Source organism: Halichoerus grypus, chromosome X, assembly GCF_964656455.1.
Source record: "Halichoerus grypus chromosome X, mHalGry1.hap1.1, whole genome shotgun sequence".
Lineage (NCBI taxonomy): Eukaryota > Metazoa > Chordata > Mammalia > Carnivora > Phocidae > Halichoerus > Halichoerus grypus.
This window is the reverse complement of record NC_135727.1, coordinates 30,563,999-30,583,132: the sequence shown is the minus strand read 5'-3', so window position 1 is coordinate 30,583,132 and position 19,134 is coordinate 30,563,999. Positions and strand designations below refer to the sequence as shown.

The following is a 19,134-nucleotide window of genomic DNA, read 5'->3' as shown; positions in this document are numbered from 1 at the left end:
AAAACCAAAATCACGTAGAAGTACACAGCCGGAGATTTGGTCGCAGCCAGCATGTTGGCCCACAGCAAAAACGTGATGGGTGACCGATGAGCTGTTCGCATCTGCTAAGTCATTACGTTCATCCACATGTGCTCTGGTGTTGAAATATTTTGTGCAAACACCACTTCCCCTCTCCAAAGACCCAGAGTGTCGCTACTAGGCTGCTGCCCAGAAATAAGCACACTGCCCATTCTGATCAACGTCCGCTCCTTTTTATTCAGGAAGCATACACTAATTCTTTTTTATACATTTTTTTTTTTTACATTCCAGAAATAAGCGAAAATAGCAGTTTTAAATATGTTACAAAGTTGGCTTTTGGGGCTTAATAAGCTTTTTGAGAGAGGGACCAGCCAACTGACCTTTTCATCAAAGCACCAAGGTGTCTTCGGTCTCCTACCAAGCTCTGCCCCCGCTGTGGTCACCTTGGATGTGCTGTGCACCCGACCCGCGGGAGAAGCTGTAACGGAGAGTTGCCGTGAGGCTCTCTGCAAGGCACCAAGAACAAACAGCTCCAGCTTCCCTTCTTCAGATTGAATCAAAGTTTTTGAAACTTTTCAACTGCTCTCTCAAGTAGTGCTCTCTCAGCATGAAGACTAGAATTTATTAAAATTCATATATCACAAGATAACAGTAAATCACTTCCAATAGTCTGGAAACCACATGGCAGAAGTTATAAATAAATGAACACTAAAATTACTTTAAGAAAGTTTTACATCATTTAGTCGGTAGGGACATTTACACGTACAGCACAATTTACTGTTAAACATTCTTTAACTGGCTTCACACAAAGATGAAAATAGTAATACAAAATGATCTGACATTTTCAGGAAGTCTGAAATTAAGACTGTAGTTTTATCGTAATCAGTATCAACTTTACATATTGTTGCAGATTGCTGTGCTATGCCCTTTAAAATGGGAATTTCTTTCTCGGGGTGAAATTCCATTTGGATATGTGTTCTTGCTTTGTACAAACTACTAAAATCGGAGGGACACAGCAATATCAAAGACACAAACAGTAACTGCACAGTATCATCTGCTGGATTTAGGCTAATACAAGTGGACAGAATTCTTCGGGTTCCAGTATCTAATAAAGCACTATATGAAATGAACAAGGTGAAACATCTTAAGAATGGATATACTCTGCAACCAGGACATGTGGCATTTCTTTAATTCATAAATCTGCCTCACCGGGCATTTACAAAATAAATTAGTTAAGAGCTCAATTTGCTTGAGGCATCACAAGCTCGTAATGCCCCACTTGGCCTTCCTGTTTGAGCTGATCTAGTAGGTCTTCCTTCCGTCGTTTTCTACCTACCACCAGGTACCTATCGTGGCCTACCCCATGCGACTTACTCTTAAGACCGTACTTCTGGGCAATCTGGTGGATTTGCTTCCGCTCGTCGTTAGTCAGCTCTGTGGAGAAAGTCAAATCCGTGTGGCTCTCCGAGCGGGCGTAGTTTCTGATGATCTGTTCAATATCTCTCTTGGCGATTTTGTTCACCCTCTCTACATCAAGACCGAGCCCTTCTCGCTTATGCTGCTCTTTGACGGAGATTGGCTCCCGAATGCCCTCGCCAGATTTACCTAAACCACCACCCGTCCAGCCCATCTTTCTCAGCAGCTGGTTTCCTATGTTATCTTCTTTGATTTGTTGTTTGTAAGCCTCCTCTGCTGAGCGGCCCTGAATTTCATTTCTGGAAATCACATCTTCGATAGCTCCTTTCTTCAAATTGTTAATGACGGTCGGCTGGGTCTTTTTGAGGGTTTTCACAGCTTCCCCAGCAGCTTCGTATTTGACCGTTTTCTTCACCCCAACTGCTTCTGCGATCACTTCACTCTCTAGGATCACCTTGCATTTCCATCGGAGGCCCGTCATTCTTTCATAGACGTACTCGACCGTCATGCGGTTAAACTGAGCTGTGTCGTTCAGGGTGCACACCGGATTTGAAGAATTCTCATAAACCACGAGATCCTTTATATCTTTCTTCTTTCCAGATCCCCTGGGGGAAGAGCCTGTCTGGCACTGTGAACTTTTGACCGAGGGGTAAGTGGGCTGTGTTTTTTGAAGGATTTTCAAAGCCTCATCGGCAGCTGCATGTTTGCTTGTTTTTTTGGTTCCATAACCTTCAGCTAAGCAGTGATCTTGCAGAAACACGCGGCAACGCCACGTGCGATTCGGCATCATCTCGTATTTGTATTCAACTGACATTTTGTTGTATGAGGCAGAATTGTTGAGGATGCCAATCGCATCGTTTGCATTTTCTGTAAGGACAAAATTGGTCCAGTGTTTGGCGGAAGCATTAAAAATCGGCTGCCCGGAAGCATCTTTAGCCAGCACCACCAGCTCTTCCGGCGGCTTCAGAGCCGGAGGAAATTCGTATGCGGGCATGCCGATCTGACACACCACGAGGTCCTCTCCGATCGTGTGCTTGAATTTCCGCCGGACAACTCGAACTTCGATACGTTTCTGCAAGAGTTTTACAGCTAGCTCAGTAGCTCGATCCCTGGACCCATTCTTGCTGCCAGCATAACCGGTGGTTAAGTAGATATTTTGGCATCTAACTTCACACGCATAACCGTCTGTTAGAAGTTTTTTATTTTTGGGGATGTCGGCAGGAGGGATCTCTTTTAAAGGAGCATATATGTACTCAGGATTTGTCTTACATGCCTGAATACACCGAGTTAACATGTATGTATAATTAATTTTATCAGAGCCAGAAGTCATCTCTGGATTAGAAAGGTTCTTCCAGATAGTCGCTGTTAATTTTTCAATAAAATACTGCTTCTCAGCGACCACAGACTCAGGAAATGTCTGTGATGGTGAAGGCTCAGGAGCTGACTGAGAGTTTGCCTGCTGGGATGTGCTGCCTGGGGCGGGGCTCCCACTGTCGAAATACATGTTGGCTGTTACGGGCTGGTCTTTTGTGAAAATAAATCCTGATGAATCACAATACTGAGAATTCCCGTCCTGCACACTGAAAGAGTCTTGAGTATAATCTTGGTAGATGTCTCCTGGCATGCCGGCAAAATGTGTTTGTTCATTTACCTCTTTTGTTTGAGGGCCATAAGGATCTTCCTGTCTTTCATCTTTTGAACTACTAGCTACAAAATGTACAGGCTCAAAACGAGGTCTCGCATGGAATTTGGAACCGGCTTGCTTTTTAGGAGGATTCTGACCTACAGAATGAGTGAAATTTACAATTCATTAAAAAGGGAATATTTCAAAAGAAGCAAACAGGAAAATAGTACCAACCATATTATTTGCAGGTTGCACTGTTGGTACAAGATACTTCCCATCACAAGAACTTCAGGTCATTTGGGTGAAGGGACTACCAACGTAGGATTCCAGCATAACAAGGGATGGTCCCTGTCCCACGGGTAAGGGAAGAAACTTGACAGAAAATATGCCCTGAATCAGGTATGCAGGTCACCACCACACGTGACTGGTAGGTGCTTCTGTATCTCATGAGGCAAAGCCCAGGTGAAGTGTGCTGAGTAATAGGTTGTTCCAGTATAATCTCATGCCACCTGTGCTGGGAAGCGCCCTTCTTAAAACCCCGCAAATGCAATAGATGGTTCTAAAGCAAAAGAGGTGATGGCCAGGGGCGTTTACACAGCCTCTTGCTTTGGCAGCAGAGGTAACGCTGTCATAGTTCTTTACGTGGTTGTGACTAAAAATCAAATAAAAATAATTATCAAAAGATCCCAAAGGTTTTCAACTTCAAAATCTTAGTTCCGACCTACCCTGCACAAAAGGGTGGTTTGCTATATTTTATTTCTAGAACAGACAGCAGCTGGAAACTAATGATTTACGGGGGATAGCGAATCGAAAGCTATGGAAGAACTCTCTGTTGAGGCTAGGCCAGACACTAGGGCCTCCTCCCTGTAGCACTGTTCAGTAGAAAGCTGGTCCATCTTGGACCCATCCAAGAGGATTTAGTTACTTAGATGTTCAAATGATCAGAGTATAAGGTTGTTCTATTTAGAGGGAGGTTCCATGGCATGGACTTCAAGGATAGCATTATCGTGTGACATCAGTATTCTTAGTTTTCAGTTCCATTTACCATCCTCAAAAAACAAAACAAAACAAAACAAAACACAAAACTGTACATAACTAAAAGTTAAAACTCTTTTACATTTGTGTAAGATCCAATGTTAACCAATGTTATTTAAGACCATATACCACACTCATACCATTTTTAAAAAAGCCATGTTGTTTCTTCAAATCCCACCTTCCAAAAACAAGTATACTCACCATCACATGTTGAGAGGTGACGTTTCTGACCCTTGGAAGGTTTGGACAGCATCAGATCATATGACGGCATCTCCCCAATATCAATACCTTCAGCCATTTGGAGAATTTTTTCCATCAGGCGTGGGCTGTACCTATTTAAATTAATATAATCTACCGTTAAAACAGATAAGAATGCAGTTTTTAAAAAGCTTCTAAATGAGCTAATCTTGCAATTGCTCCCACAGGACTTCATCAACAGAGTATCTTGGCTATAAAACTGAACAATGTGCCCTATAATACTTACCTATCAAATGAGTAATTATGTTACTGTCATTAGAAGACATATGAACATAAAATCATTTAAGTGAAGATCTTTTAATATGAATTAAAAGCATCCATATAAACTCATGATTTTTCTCTGTCATATATGTATATTATATGTAAATAATTACATTTGTATATTTACAGAAGTACTAAGAGTGTTAAGAGTGTCTGGGTTGTTAACATCCAGACTATGGTCTTTACCATTTCCCACAAAAAGGAATCAGGGTCCTTAGAGAAATGGCTGATTACAAGTCTGGGGGAGGAAATGTACAAGATGAACCTGGGAGATATTCCTGTGCCTGGAAACAAGGAAGCTGTGAAAGGCCTCAGGGGTTGTGTCAAATGGACTCAGAAGCCAATCTGAACACACTCCTACTGACAAAGTGAGCCAACTGGATTATCAATAAGAATAATAACCTGCAGTGGAGTCAGACATAACAAATATGCTAACGATCCATTAGTTTGTAATGATACTTACAAACTCATTATTGGTCACCTTTGGAAGATGGTAAGGAATCAAGTCATTATTCCGAAAACAGGTAATATTAAAGGAAGAAAGCAAGCATTTATCTGGCATTTTCCTGTACAAATTGTACGTCAGAGTAACTAAGAGTTGATGAGAAAAATCTCTTTTACAGAAGCATTCCAGCTAATAAATGAAGGAATGATAGACTACTGCCATTTTGCAACCCATCATAAAATAATAAATTATCATCAATGACTGCTAGGCCTATGAGGTGAAAAGCTGATGGGGAAGAACCCAGAAAGAGACCCCCACAAACATGTCCAAGCTGCAAAAGCAACTCAATAGAGAAGGACATCCTTTTCAACATATGGTGCTGGAGTAAGTGGGCATCCATCGGCAACAAACAAAACCTCGACCTCACTTCTCATCCAAAAATTTATTCAAAATGTATCACAGACCTAAATGTACAATGTAAAACTATAAATTTTTTTAGAAACACAGGAGAAAATCTTCAGATCTAGGGCTAGGCCAACAGTTCTCATACTTGATACCAAAAGCAAGATCCATAAAAGGAAAAACTGATAAAAGGGACTTCATCAAAATTAAAAACTTTTGCTCTCAAAAGCCCCTATGAAGAGGACAAAAAGACAAGCTACAGACTGGGAGACAGATTTACAAACCAAACACCTGATGACAAAACAAAACAAAACCTAGTATCCAGTATAAACATCTCTCAAAATGCAAGAGTAAAAAAATATATATATTAAAAAGTGAACAAAAAGACATGAACAGAACATTTAACCAAAGAGGATAGACATACTGCAAATAAGCACATGAAAAGATGGTCAACATCATTAACTACCAGAGAAAGGTACTTTAAAACCACAACAAGGTATCACTTTGCATCCTCAGAATGGCTAAAGTAAAAAAGAACGAGAACATCAAATGCTGACAAGGACACAGAGAAACTAGATCATTCATAGACCGCTGGAGGGAATGTAAAATGGTATGGCCACTCTGGAAAACAACTTGGAAGTGTCTTATAAAATTAAACATGCAATTACCACTCGACCTAGCAATGGCCCTTTTTTTTTTTGGCCATTTATCGCAAAGAAATCAAAACTTATATTCACACAAAAACCTGTACATGAATGTTCATAGCAGTTTTATTTGTAACAGCCAAAAACTGCAATCAGCTTGGAAGTCCTTCAACAGGTGGATGGTTAAACTGTGGTATGTACACACCTCAGAACACTACTCAGCAATACAAAGGAAATAACTATTGATACACATAGTATCATGTATGAGTGGGAAGGAAACGTGTTTTTTTTTTTAAGATTTTTTAAATTTATTTGTCAGAGAGAGAGAGAGAGAGAGCGCACAAAGCAGGGGGAGCGGCAGGCAGAGGGAGAAGCAGCCTTCCTGAGGAGCAGGGAGCCTGATGCGGGGCTGGATCCCAGGACCCTGGGATCATGACCTGAGCCAAAGGCAGACGCTCAACCGACTGAGCCACCCAGGCATCCCCGGATGTGGTTATAAAAGGGTGATGTGAGGGATCCTTATAGTATTGGAACTGTTCAATATCTTGACTGTGGTAGTGGATACACAAACCTACACATGTAATAAACTGTATTCAGCTAAACACACACACACACACACACACACACATACGAGTACTAGTAAAACTGGGAGACTAAATAAAATCAGTGGATTGTTAACAATGTCACTGTCCTGGTTTTGATATTACACAATAATTTTGCAAAATGTTATCACTGGGGAACTGGGTAAAGAATGCAGGGCATCTCTTTGTATTACTTCCTACAACTGCATGTGAATCTATAATTATCGCAATAAAAATTTTGATTAAAAAAGTTTATGGGAACTTTATAATCTTACTATCACTAAAAAATGAGACAAGCAGACATGTGTCCCCTTATATGAGAGGAAATACAAAGCACTATCTATAAAGTATTGTCCTTCAAATAATTGAACCTGAACCTAAGCAAGCCCCTCACTCCCAGAAATACGTTAAACATCACCATAAGAACATAGCCAGCCAAATCCAGAATGAAGGAAACACTATGTGACAATCCAATTTCTTCATCAAATAAAAAGCATGAAAATAAAAGGATAGGGGAATGGGGTTATAGATTAAAGGAGACAGATCAACCAAATACAGTGCACGGACCTGGTTTGGATCATGAATCAAACAAACCAAAATACAAATGAGGGGCGCCTGGCTGGCTCAGTCCGTAGAGCATGCAACTCTTGATCTCGGGGTTGTTTGAGCCCCATGTTGGGTGTAAGAGATTACTTAAAAATAACATTAAAAAAATACACTTTGAAACAAGTGGAGAAAACTCAACATGGATTTTAAGAAATTACTGTTAATTTTGTTGAGTGTAGATAATGGTATTGACTCTATTTTTTTTTTTTTTAAAGATTTTATTTATTCATTCATGACAGAGAGAGAGAGAGAGGCAGAGGGAGAAGCAGGCTCCCAAGGAGCAGGGAGCCCGATGCGGGACTCGATCCCAGGACGCTGGGATCATGACCTGAGCCGAAGGCAGACGCTTAACCATCTGAGCCACCCAGGCACCCTGACTCTATTTTTTAAGTAGGCTCCACACCCAGCATGGAGCCCAACATGGGGCTTGAACCCATGACCCTGAGATCAAGACCTGAGCTCTGAGCTGAGATCAAGAGTCAGATGCTTAACTGACCGAGCCACCCAGGCACCCCTATTATGACTCTATTTGTAAAAATTCTTATCTGTGGGGCGCCTGGGTGGCTCAGTCAGTTAAGCATCTGACTCCTGATTTTGGTTCAGGTCATGGTCTCAGGGTTGTGAGATAGAGCCCCGTGATGGGCTCAACGCTCAGTGGAGCCTGCTTAAGATTCTCTCTCTTTCTCTCCCTCTGCCCCTCTCCCCACTAAAAAAAAATAAAAATAAAAATTCTTGTCCAGTACAGATACATACTGAAGTATTTGCAGGTGAAATGATGTCGAGATTTTAATATACTCCAGACTATCTCCCACAAAAAAACTGGGGGCAACACAGAAGAAATGAGAAGGGCAGCATGACAAACTGTTGATATTGCTGAAGTTGAGTAATGGGTACATGGAAGTCCATTAAACTCTTTTACTTTTGTGTGTTCAATTTTTTCCATAATAAAAAGCTTCAAAGCATACAATTTTTAAAGGGTTCCTCATAAAGTAGGTTGGCTGCTTGACAGAATATCATATAACTGCAGAGAAACAAACATACAGGCTCAAGTGAAGTTTTTGTTATCATGGGGACCTACTCACCCTTCCTACCTTGAGAGCCTTTCCTGGCCTATCACCAAAAAAAGACTCCTGGTGGCCTTTGGGAAGAAAGTTCTGAATATGAGTAACTATCACACCTTGACGTGAATAGGTTCTGAACCTGAAGGAGGGTAACGTTTTCCTTTGGGCACAACTGGTTCCACACCCATCAGATGGCTTTCCCTGCAAAGCCAGGAAGTCGGGACTTGGTGGCCTTCCCGGACAGACGAGCACAAGGCAGCTCACTTCCCACTAATAACCGCGCCCACAACTGCTGCTGCTACTATCAGTATTTAAATGCCAAAAGTAATTTCATTTTCATCTATTCTTATCTAAACATCAGAAAGTACAGCCTGGGAAAAAAAAAAGAAAGTACAGCCTAAAGCACTGTACTTTCTATATATCACTTCCATTCAGATTTGGGAGTCCAGTTTCCAAGGTACAGGATGAAAACAAAAGATTATGAAAGTGAAAGTCTCTAAATAATCTTGAACTGGTGATGCCACTTGTGCTACCTGAACTGGCACTACACTCAAGCCACTCACCTTGAGTTCCAGTCAGACTTCTCCAGGCTTCGATTCTGGCCTGATTCCAAATATGGCATACAACTGTAAAGGGCACGCAGGCCATACACACAGCGTGCAGAAGTGATGCATTTGGGGCTCATTCCATTCACTTTTCTCTCAGGTTTCTTCCAGCATTAGTAATGATTATACCTACTGTTCCCTATTCATTACATCTGCCACAAAATTCAACATCACCCATGGGCTATAAAAATAAACCTTTGCGTAGGTTGTGAACACAGTCAGCTTCTCAGTCCTTTAGCAGGAAGTCATAATACTGAGGAAACCCAACCAGCTCAAACAATAATGGAAAAGACCGTATAGTACCTGACTCTTGACTATTCAGAGAACAATGCAAATATTAATCTAGAGTCTTTAATAAGACCACTAGGATTTCATTCCCATTTCTAAAATTCTTCAGAGAGTAGCTATCCAAGAACAAAGAAGTGGTTCCACAAATTTTAAATAAGCTAAGCCAGTAAAACTTTAATTACGGGTTTCCATTATGTATTCTTTCGTAGATCTATTTATTTTTAAAAGATTTGTTCATGTATTTTAGAGAAAGAGAGAGAGCGCACCAGCGGGAGGGGCAGAGGGAGAGGGAGAGAAAAATCCCAGGCCGACTCCATTCTAAGCACAGAGGTTGAGGCGGGGCTCAATCTCACGACCCTAGGATCAGGACCTGAGATGAGGACCAGACCGAAATCAAGAGTCGTTCGCTTAACGGACTGTGCCACCCGGGTGCCCCTAAAGGTGTTACTTTAAAAAATCTACTATGAAGGGCACCTGGGTGGTGCAGTCAGTCAAGCGGTTAAGCATTTGACTCTTGATTTCAGCTCAGGTCCCGATCTCAGGGTTGTGAGATTGAGCCCTGCCTCAGGCTCTGTGCTCAGTGCTGAGTCTGCTTGAGATTCTCTCTCTCTCTCTCAAATAAACAAATAAATCTTTAAAAAAATAAAGTATCACCTTCACTCCAGAAATTTTAGAGAACCCACCAAGAAAGCATCTACAAACCCAACCACTGATAACTTCATTAACATTTGAAGTTTACTTTTTATTCCTTTCTCTATGCTTTCCATACCACTGCCCCCCCCCCAAATCTCTTATAGATCATCTATGTTGATTTGCACTCTGGTAGGGTGGGGGGTTGTTCTTAATTTATGAGATCATAAGTTTTTTTCTATGTCATTACCACATGAGTTTTAATGGCTATACGGTATTTTACCTTATGGAGAGACCATGATGCAAAGTATCATTAAGGCAAATCTAATACAGTAATTTTAAGATGCACACATATTATATATTTAAGTCTGTTAATTTACCCATTTGATCATAAATGCTTAAAAAAACAAAAGCAAAAAACCTCAGGAGGTCTTTAGCGTTTTCAAAGATAGCTTACTATGTACCAAGCTTTTAGAAATCAGGATGCTATTCAACTGTCCCACCATGCCTGGCATACATAAAGATGATTTATAACGGACAAAGACATGTGATTTCATGAATCTTACATTCTCAAAAAAAGATAAGCGCATACTTATGATCTACAATGCACCTGAAATTTAACAAGTATTTAGTAATGCTTCCAAATTTTTAATTAAACTGCTCTACTAGGTCCAAAAACAGCTGAGGTTTGAAAACTAAACAAAGATCAGGATTTCCAAGTATAAAATTATTTATTCAAAACTATTAAGACTTTTAACATCATAAATGAATAACACACAACCAGATTATTGATAAATCTTTGGAAAGCTCCCACTCCCACTTCTCTAGCTGGTGACTGATGCAGGCTACCTATGTGCAAAGTTAGTTTCACAACATGAGCTCAACTGGCATCTACCTTCCAAAAATCAGTCTCATAGCAACAAGGAAGAGACAATAATCAAGGCAGCAAACCTGGTTTCATTTTAAGATATATTTTTCCTATAAATATCTCATCAAAAATCAATAGGCCAGGATTCTGCTTCTAATCCTATTGATGAAGAATAATCGAAAACCTGAATGCTCTAGTTAACCATTCTGCTTTATTAAATATAGATACATTATCTACAGTTTTTAAGTAAAAATTTTACAGTTCCCCAGGCATTCATATGAACAATTATGTGAGTGCTATAGATACAGTTGATTAGAAGACTTCACTAACTTTTCTTTTTTTGTTGTTTCAGAGGTAGAGGTCAGTGATTCATCAGTTGCATATCACACCCAGTGCTCATTCCATCAAGTGCCCTCCTTAATGCCCATAACCCAGTTACCCCATCTCCCCACCTACCTGCACTAACTTTCCATTAGCCACAAGACATATCTTAGAAATTGCTTGCACAAAAAAAATGTTTGACAGGTTGTTTACTTTTATGAAACAGACAAAACAGTGAAGAGAAAAAAGTTCAGCTATTTGAGATTCCTGGTTGCCTGGACTATGAGGGAAAAATGACCAAATGGATATTGGAAAAACACTGTTTTATTTTATCCTATAAAGCAGCGGTTCTCATGGTGTAATCACTGGGCCAGCATTACCTGATCATCAGTACCACCTGGGAACTTGTTAGAAATGCAAATTCAGGGGTCCTGCCGCAGACCTACTGAATCAGAAAGGCTGGGGTGGGGCCCAGCAATCTGTGTTTTAACAAGCCTGACAGTTGATTGTGATGCTTGCTTAAGCTTGAGAACCACTGTTGCAGAATCAAGATAGTCAAGCTTGTTCCATGAAAATCGCCACTATCACCAAAAGGAATGAAACATAGTTTGCCTCCCTGAACATGTGAGCTCCTCCTGGCTTGGTCTTATGATCAAGGAGTTCTCAAAGATACCCTTGACCTAGGAGTTATTTCAGCCCTAACTAAAACAGACCACAGAAAGCTCTTCACTGCGGGGGGGGGGGGGGGGGGGGGGGGAAGTGCTACTATTTACAACCTGTTCCCAAAGTCAAGGGATGAACAACAAATTAACAATTTAAATTCAGAAGAGGTTGTTACACCATGTATTCTGCAGTTCCCTTGAGAGAACAATCTTCTGTCATAGAAGAACAGACCAGAAAATGAGCTCTGCCAACATCAACCTTAAGAAGTACTGGAATACAGATTTTACCCCTCTGAAGCTGACAGCTAACATAAAGCCCGACTAATGTGGAACACTGCACTTGGTCCCTAGCTTCCAAGATTCTGTATTACCCCTTCCCTTTCTCTTGTATCTATGTTATCAGATACAATGTAAACATTATTCTTCAGTTAAGCTATTTGATGTTATGGCACTTCTTGTAGTGACAGAACTGACTTAACTAAAATGTGATATGATGAAATGTGTGTATGTATGTGTGTGTGTACATATATATATTCATTCATCTTGTTACACACACACACTCTACACACAGATGTGCTTGGGTGAGTGCACACACACACAAATGTCCTGGATGCTTGAGCTTTTAACACCAACTACCACTGGCCTGTTCTGTGTTGGTTAATGCCCTAGTTATATAAAGGGCTGTTGTTCTTGGAATGAAATCCTGAGATATAAAAATGATGTGGCTTGTGTCAGTTACTTGCTTTCACTCCTGGGCCATCCTTCCCAAATATAGCAGCTGTGTCTCAGTGGAAAGAGCATTAGAAGACCTGAGTCCTAGTCCCGACTGTGGAACCTTGGAAAAGTCACTTAACTTCTTGGTCTCCATTGACTTAGCTGTAAAAATGAGATACCACCTAATTCCCAAGGTTGTTGTATTAAGAGAGATACATAAATAATTAAAATATGTTGTACATTATAAAGCTATATTCATCTGTTTACCCCACACATATTTATTGAATGGCGATCATGCAGAAGACACTCTTCTAGGCACTGAGGATAAAAGTGTGAATAAGAAAGCAAAAACCTCTTTCCCAAAGGAGCTTACATTCTTGTGGGAAGGTAAGATTTATTATTAACACAAAGGATAGCTATTCTCCCCCACGTAAAAAAAATTTTTTTTCAGGATTCAGATTTCCCACGGCCTTCTGTCATATCAAGGAGATGTATGATTATAGGATAAAGGTACTTTTTCAACTGCAAAAACAATATTGTTAAGTGAAGGTCAATTAGATTTATCTGAATTGATTAATAACTGAGGCTTCCCCAGTTGTAACCAGTTCCTCCAGTGAAATAATCATTGTCTCTGGAGGCAGAAATTATACTAACCTAGAGAAAATAGGAAAAAATAAATTTTGGTGATCAGAGCAAAACAAAGTATACACTAGATGCTATGTTCAACAATTAAAGGTAGAAGTGGATAATCCTATTTTTCTGTATCTGTTATGGTCATTCCTAGAACTGAACTGGCTGAATTTGATTTGATCTTTTTCCAGAATTTCTCATCCTTCCTAATAAAAAATTCACCGTGAGGCAGGAGTGTCCAAAAAAAGAAGCTTCTCAGTCTATCAAAGGAATGATTAGTCTAGGACCGATTTGGGGTGCAGAAGGACAGAGGTCCAAGTAGTCTGGGTTTTTTTAAAAAAATGCGTTGGAACCATACTGCAGTCTCCATTGAATGCAAAGAGCTCTCAAAGAGGCCTGTTCAGAACGCGCACCAGGTTCTAGGAAAGGGGGGGTAAACACACACACACACCCCTAAAACCTCACCCAGAGGCCAAATGTTAATCCTCCTGATCACATTTAAGGTGAAAGGAGAGCAATCCATTTTTAGAGTAAGATATATCCATCTCTTTGTTTGCGTCCAGACACATTATGCGCAAATCTACAAGCAAGGCGGACCCTGCAGCTGAGAGACCTCATACAAACCGCCTCCCCAGGAGAAGACAGTAAAACCCCGTCGGGGGGCTGGTGCTGTTTTATTTAATGGGGATGGAAAGAGGGAGTGGTCAGGAGGAGACTAGCCGGGTTCCCTTGCCCCCCCCCCCCCAACCTCCGCCCGCAGACCCTCGAAGCCCCGACTGTCGAGCATCTCTGCGGATACCGCATCCTTGCAAGGTCCTACGCAGGTCCGAGATTCTGCTATTCGTCATTTCCCACGCCCTCCAAAACCACCGCCACAATGACCACCCCTCAACAATCCCCTTCCAGGTGCTGCTTAATCTCCATCCCTGGTCCTGGAGGAGCTGCTCCCGCGATCCCCGCACCCTTCTTCTGGCTGTTATGTCATCCTCTACCACCTCGCTCGGCCGATCCCCCCAGACCAATAGTGAACCCCCTGGTGTCCTCCAACACCTCCAAATCTCCAGCCTCTAAGCCCTCGTCCGTATCCTGCCCCCGTCTCTATCCCGACCCCCATCCCCGAGCCCCCTACCGGGTCCCTAACCCGACCCTCACACCTTCCTCACCTGCAGCCCAGGAAAACGTGGTTGGTCCAGGCGGCGGAGAGCGCGAGGAGCTGGTCCAGGGCAGCCCCGGGATAGCTGTGCAGGTGCCGACAGATGAAGCTGCGCCGCAGAGCCCACTGCCAGTCACTTTCGTGGCTATAGCGCCACTGCTCCAGCACTGGCTCGGGCGGGGGCGGCGGGAGTGGGGGCAGCGGCGGCGGCGGGAGTGGGGGCAGCGGCGGCGGCGACAGGAAGTCGCCCCCCAGCAGCAGACGTCCGCCAGCCATCTTCTCCGCCCCCAAGCAGGGACCCCAGGGATGAAGCCGGCTACCCAGCAGGAGCGAGCGGGAACGGGGGTCGGTGGGAGGGGCCGGGTGAGGGGGGGCGCGCCGAGGCGCGAAGACCAACTCTCAGGGGACTGGAGTGTGTGCGTGGGGGGCGACCGTTAAGAAGGAAAAGGCGAGCACGAGCTCACGTCCCGACGCCGGGGCGCAAGCCGGCGGCACTCCTCCAACTCGTGGAGGCGCAGCAGGGCGCCCGCCGCAGTCACACGCGCGCTGGGGAGGCCGGGCCCGGCCCGGTGCTCCGCACCTCCAGCGACCCGCAGATCCACGCACTGCGCGGTGACGGGGGGAAGACACCAGCACGCTCTGCTCCCCCTCTTCTGGGCTCTAGCCTACCTACCCGCGTGCCGCCCCGAGGTTGTGAGGCCAGTGCGCGTGCGCCGCGGCTGTTCCCTAACTTCGAAATCCCGTCGCCGAATCTCGCGCGAGGTACATTTTTCCCTCCTGTGACGACTACGGGCCTTTGACGCACTACGGTGACAAGCGGAGGGCGGGGACTTCGGGAAGGGAATTTTGGAAGGTTCTCTGAGGTTCGGGAACATGATTCCCTGAAATCCCTGGAAGGCGCCCTCAGATGATTGTTGGCACAACGGCTTGCCTGACGCTTTTGCCTGGGTTTTTGAGCGGTGAGACAGTGGGACCGTGCCCTTTGGGGGGGCGGGGCGGGGGACTTCGGTTTGGATTTTACACTTTCTCCGAGGCGCCTTTTCTTCAGAGGCTAGATCGAAAACCTCTACATCGTGCGTCCTTAGCCTTGTATTTTATTGTGAAAACATAGGAAAAATGTAATACTTGGCAAAGAAAATCATCCACAGAGCCACTTCTCAGGTCAGCCACTTGTAATCATCCGTATGCCATTCCAGTTGCTGACAAATCCAGACACCATGTTTACACAGTTCTGAGCGCAATTGCAAATAATTGTTTGTCATGTATGAATTTAAAACGTGCAAAATAGGGGCGCCTGGTTGGCTTAGTCGTTAAGCATCTGCCTTCGACTCAGGTCATGGTCCCAGGGTTCTGGGATCGAGCCCCGCATCGGGCTCCCTGCTCGGCGGGGAGTCTGCTTCTCCCTCTCCCACTCCCCCTGCTTGTGCTCCCTCTCTCGCTGTGTCTCTGTTTGTCAAATAAATAAATAAAATCTTAAAAAAATAAAACGTGCAAAATACTACAAAATATAAAAAGAGCTCAAAGAAGAGGGTTAAAAGCTGCACAGCAACAAGTGGTTAATCACTCCGTAGTCAAACGTTATCACTCCACCTGCGGATCTGCTTCAGGCAGTTTCCTCGGTCCTTGTCTGCCGCCAACGTGCGATGTTCAAGTAATCAACAAATGTCTCTCAGCGGGAATTTACACAGCACCTACTGTAAGCTCAATATAGTAGAAATACAAAGGAAAAAGAAACAGGGTTTTCTCTGTTGTCCTAGAACTGATTACGATCTTGGTGGGGAAAAATAGTCCTACATAAAACTCAGCGTCCCACTGGCAGCGGGACCTTTGGATGAGGGGGCTTTGACCCATTGCCCTCTTTACCTCTTTAAATGACATATTTTTTTATTTTTTTAAAAAAGATTTTATTTATTTATTTGACAGAGAGAAAGAGAGGGAACACAAGCAGGGCGAGTGGGAGAGGGAGAAGCAGGCTTCCCGCTGCCGAGTAGGCAGCCCGCCCAGCCGGGACCCTGGGATCATGACCTGAGCCGAAGGCAGCCGGTTAACGACTGAGCCACCCAGGCGCCCCTAAATGACATATTTTTTAAATGACATGTTTCTCATTATATGACACATCTTCTGTGTAGGGGTATATTGGACTAAGAAGAGCAGAAGGTAACAGCAGTTTTCACACTGTTGCATAATGATTTATTTCCATGTCTGTCCCATTACACGGAGTGTGCTTTGTCTTTGACTCAACGGTAAGCATTCATGTTTATTGAAGTAATGGTCTTCAAACTATCAAATCAGAGAACTCGATACTAGGAAGGAAGCTTAGAGATCATACATTTAAGTCATCCTTGTATGAGTGAGAAAAATAAGGCCAGAGAGGTGAATTGACTTGCTGAAGGCTGTAGAGACTGTTCTGGCAAAGCTGAGATCAGAATCTCTGTCACCTGACTCCTTATCCAGTGTTCCCCCAGTCATTTGCCATTGCATTGCCCTGGGTTTGGTTTTGTTTTGTTTTGTTTTGTTTTTTCCTTCTTCTTCACAGCATGTACCAACTTCTGAAATTTATTTTTTAAAGTTTGACTGTTCCCACCCCCCAAGAATGTCAGTTCCATGAGAATAAGGAACTCATTCATCTTGCTTTTAGCACCTAGACCTGGCTCCGGTAGACACTCCAGAGATATTTGTTGAATTAAATGAATCATTGAATGAATGAATGAAGGCTCTTCCCAATGTCCCAACCTTGTGAAATTCATTTTCATGGAGCCTACATTTTAAGCTGATTTGTTATTTCACAGCTGGATTAATTTCAGCCTAAACTGCTGACTTTGATCAAAATCAGCATTGTATTCAATACACATCATGCCTAGAAAAAGATTTGAAAAAATAAAAACTACTTCCTCTCGGCATGGATTAAAACTTCTCCATCATATAGCAACAAGTAATTGCAATCTGAGTTTTGAACTTGGACTACAAAATGAAAGGCAGTGAAACTGATATTAGGGGGCACCTGGGTGGCTCAGTCGTTGGGCGTCTGCCTTTGGCTCAGGTCATGATCCCAGGGTCCTGGGATCGGGCCCCCCTGCATCGGGCTCCCTGCTCCGCGGGAAGCCTGCTTCTCCCTCTCCCACTGCCCCTGCTGTGTTCCCTCTCTCTTATTCTCTCTCTGTGTCAAATAAATAAAATAAAATCTTTAAAAAAAAAAAAAAGAAACTGATATTAGAGGCCATTTGCCCTGGGACAGCCATAAGTGGATTTCATTTGTAATTTCCACTGTGGAAAAAAACCCAGCTCCATCCTTTAGAAAACAGAACAAAATTTGCGTGGTTCTCCATGACCTTCTTTCCCTAGTAATCCTTCTGATCAAAAAATCCTTCAGCCAACCTATCTTCAGCCCATCCCCTCTCACAAGCCACAGCTATTTTCTCAGTGAGCAGGAGCTGAGACCTCTAAGCAGAAATAAATTGTCTGCGTAATGGTTGAAGAGAAGTGTAGGAGGGAGCAATGATAAAGGCAGCCATCACAGTCCTAAAATGATCCAGAAACTTCCTGTCATCATCCATCCTCCTTTCTTCCATCATCTTTCTCTGCTCTAACACAGGCTCTTACCACCATCTTTACACAGCACACAGGGACAGCTCTGAGCTTCCCTCCCTGTCCTTTCCTATGGGGGAGTCAGTGAGGGTTTAAGGGAGGGAGACCCAAAGCCTGGCCCCAACCCGCATAAACTACCCCCAAAATTAGCTCACTGAAAGTTCTTGAGCAGAGTAGTGTGCGTTACAATATCCTCTTGAGGAATGTTTCCTAGCAGATTAGAAGCAATAGGTAGGAGCTCCCACTGGCCAAATCTTGGTAATTTGAGCATCAAAATCATTAAGGACAGCAATGACAGGGGCGCCTGGGTGGCTCAGTCATGAAGTGTCTGCCTTCGGCTCAGGTCATGATCCCAGGGTCCTGGGATCGAGCCCCGCATCGGGCTCCCTGCTCAGCAGGGAGCCTGCTTCTCCCTCTCCCAATCCCCCTGCTTGTGTTCCCTCTCTCACTGTGCCTCTCTCTGTCAAATAAATAAATAAAAAATCTTTTTTTTTTAAAAAAAAGGGAGAGCAATGACATAAGCCCTAAGTCCACAGTGCTACTAAGTAGCTAAAGAAGTAGTGTGGGAGAAGGGAAGGCCTTGGCTTACAATAGAATACTGTGTGCTGACTGGTAAACATGAAGGGAGTGCTGGAGTTGGAAATTCATCATTTTGTAGATTGGCTCAGGCAAGAATTATCAATAGATGCTAAATCTAGGGGAAAACTTTTTATGAGGAGTAGGATATCTGCATGGATTTATAGTTTCTCCCCCCCCAGATAATTAGTAGCAAAGAAGGAAAAAAACCCAGTAATTATATAGTTGAGAAATTGGGCGACACCTTGACCCCAAATGAGAACAATCTATTTTTTTAAAGATTTTTATTTTTATTTATTTATTTGACAGAGAGAGACAGTGAGAGAGGGAACACAAGCAGGGGGAGTGGGAGAGGGAGAAGCAGGCCTCCCGCTGAACAGGGAGCCCGATGCAGGGCTCGATCCCAGGACCCCAGGACCACAACCCATGCCGAAGGCAGACGCCTAGCGACTGAGCCACCCAGGTGCCCCGAGAACAATCTATTTTTTAAATGGGATTTTAAAAAATATCAATGTCATGGGGCGCCTGGGTGGCTCAGTCACTTAAGCGTCCAACTCTGGATTTCACCTCAGGTCATGATCTCAGGGTTGTAAGATCGAGCCCCATGTTGGGCTCCACATTGGGTGGGGAGCCTGCTTAAGATTCTCTCTCTCCCTCTCCACCTGCCCTTCCCCCTCTCTAAAATATATATATGTCAAAAAAGACAAAGAAAGATTCTATATAAAAGGAGAATAAAGAGGACACAATGGGT

General features: G+C 43.3%; 1 protein-coding gene across 1 annotated transcript; it reads right to left on the bottom strand.

Moving 5' to 3' along the window:
- Window positions 1-235: 235 nt before the first annotated feature.
- On the bottom strand, window positions 236-14,906 carry NKRF (NFKB repressing factor). The gene is made up of 3 exons (XM_078065251.1): window positions 14,233-14,906; window positions 4,295-4,425; window positions 236-3,216 (listed from the first exon to the last, which is right to left on the bottom strand). The coding sequence occupies exons 1-3, from the start codon at window positions 14,496-14,498 to the stop codon at window positions 1,259-1,261; spliced, it is 2,355 nt and encodes a 784-aa protein (XP_077921377.1). The 5' UTR covers window positions 14,499-14,906; the 3' UTR covers window positions 236-1,258.
- Window positions 14,907-19,134: the final 4,228 nt, after the last annotated feature.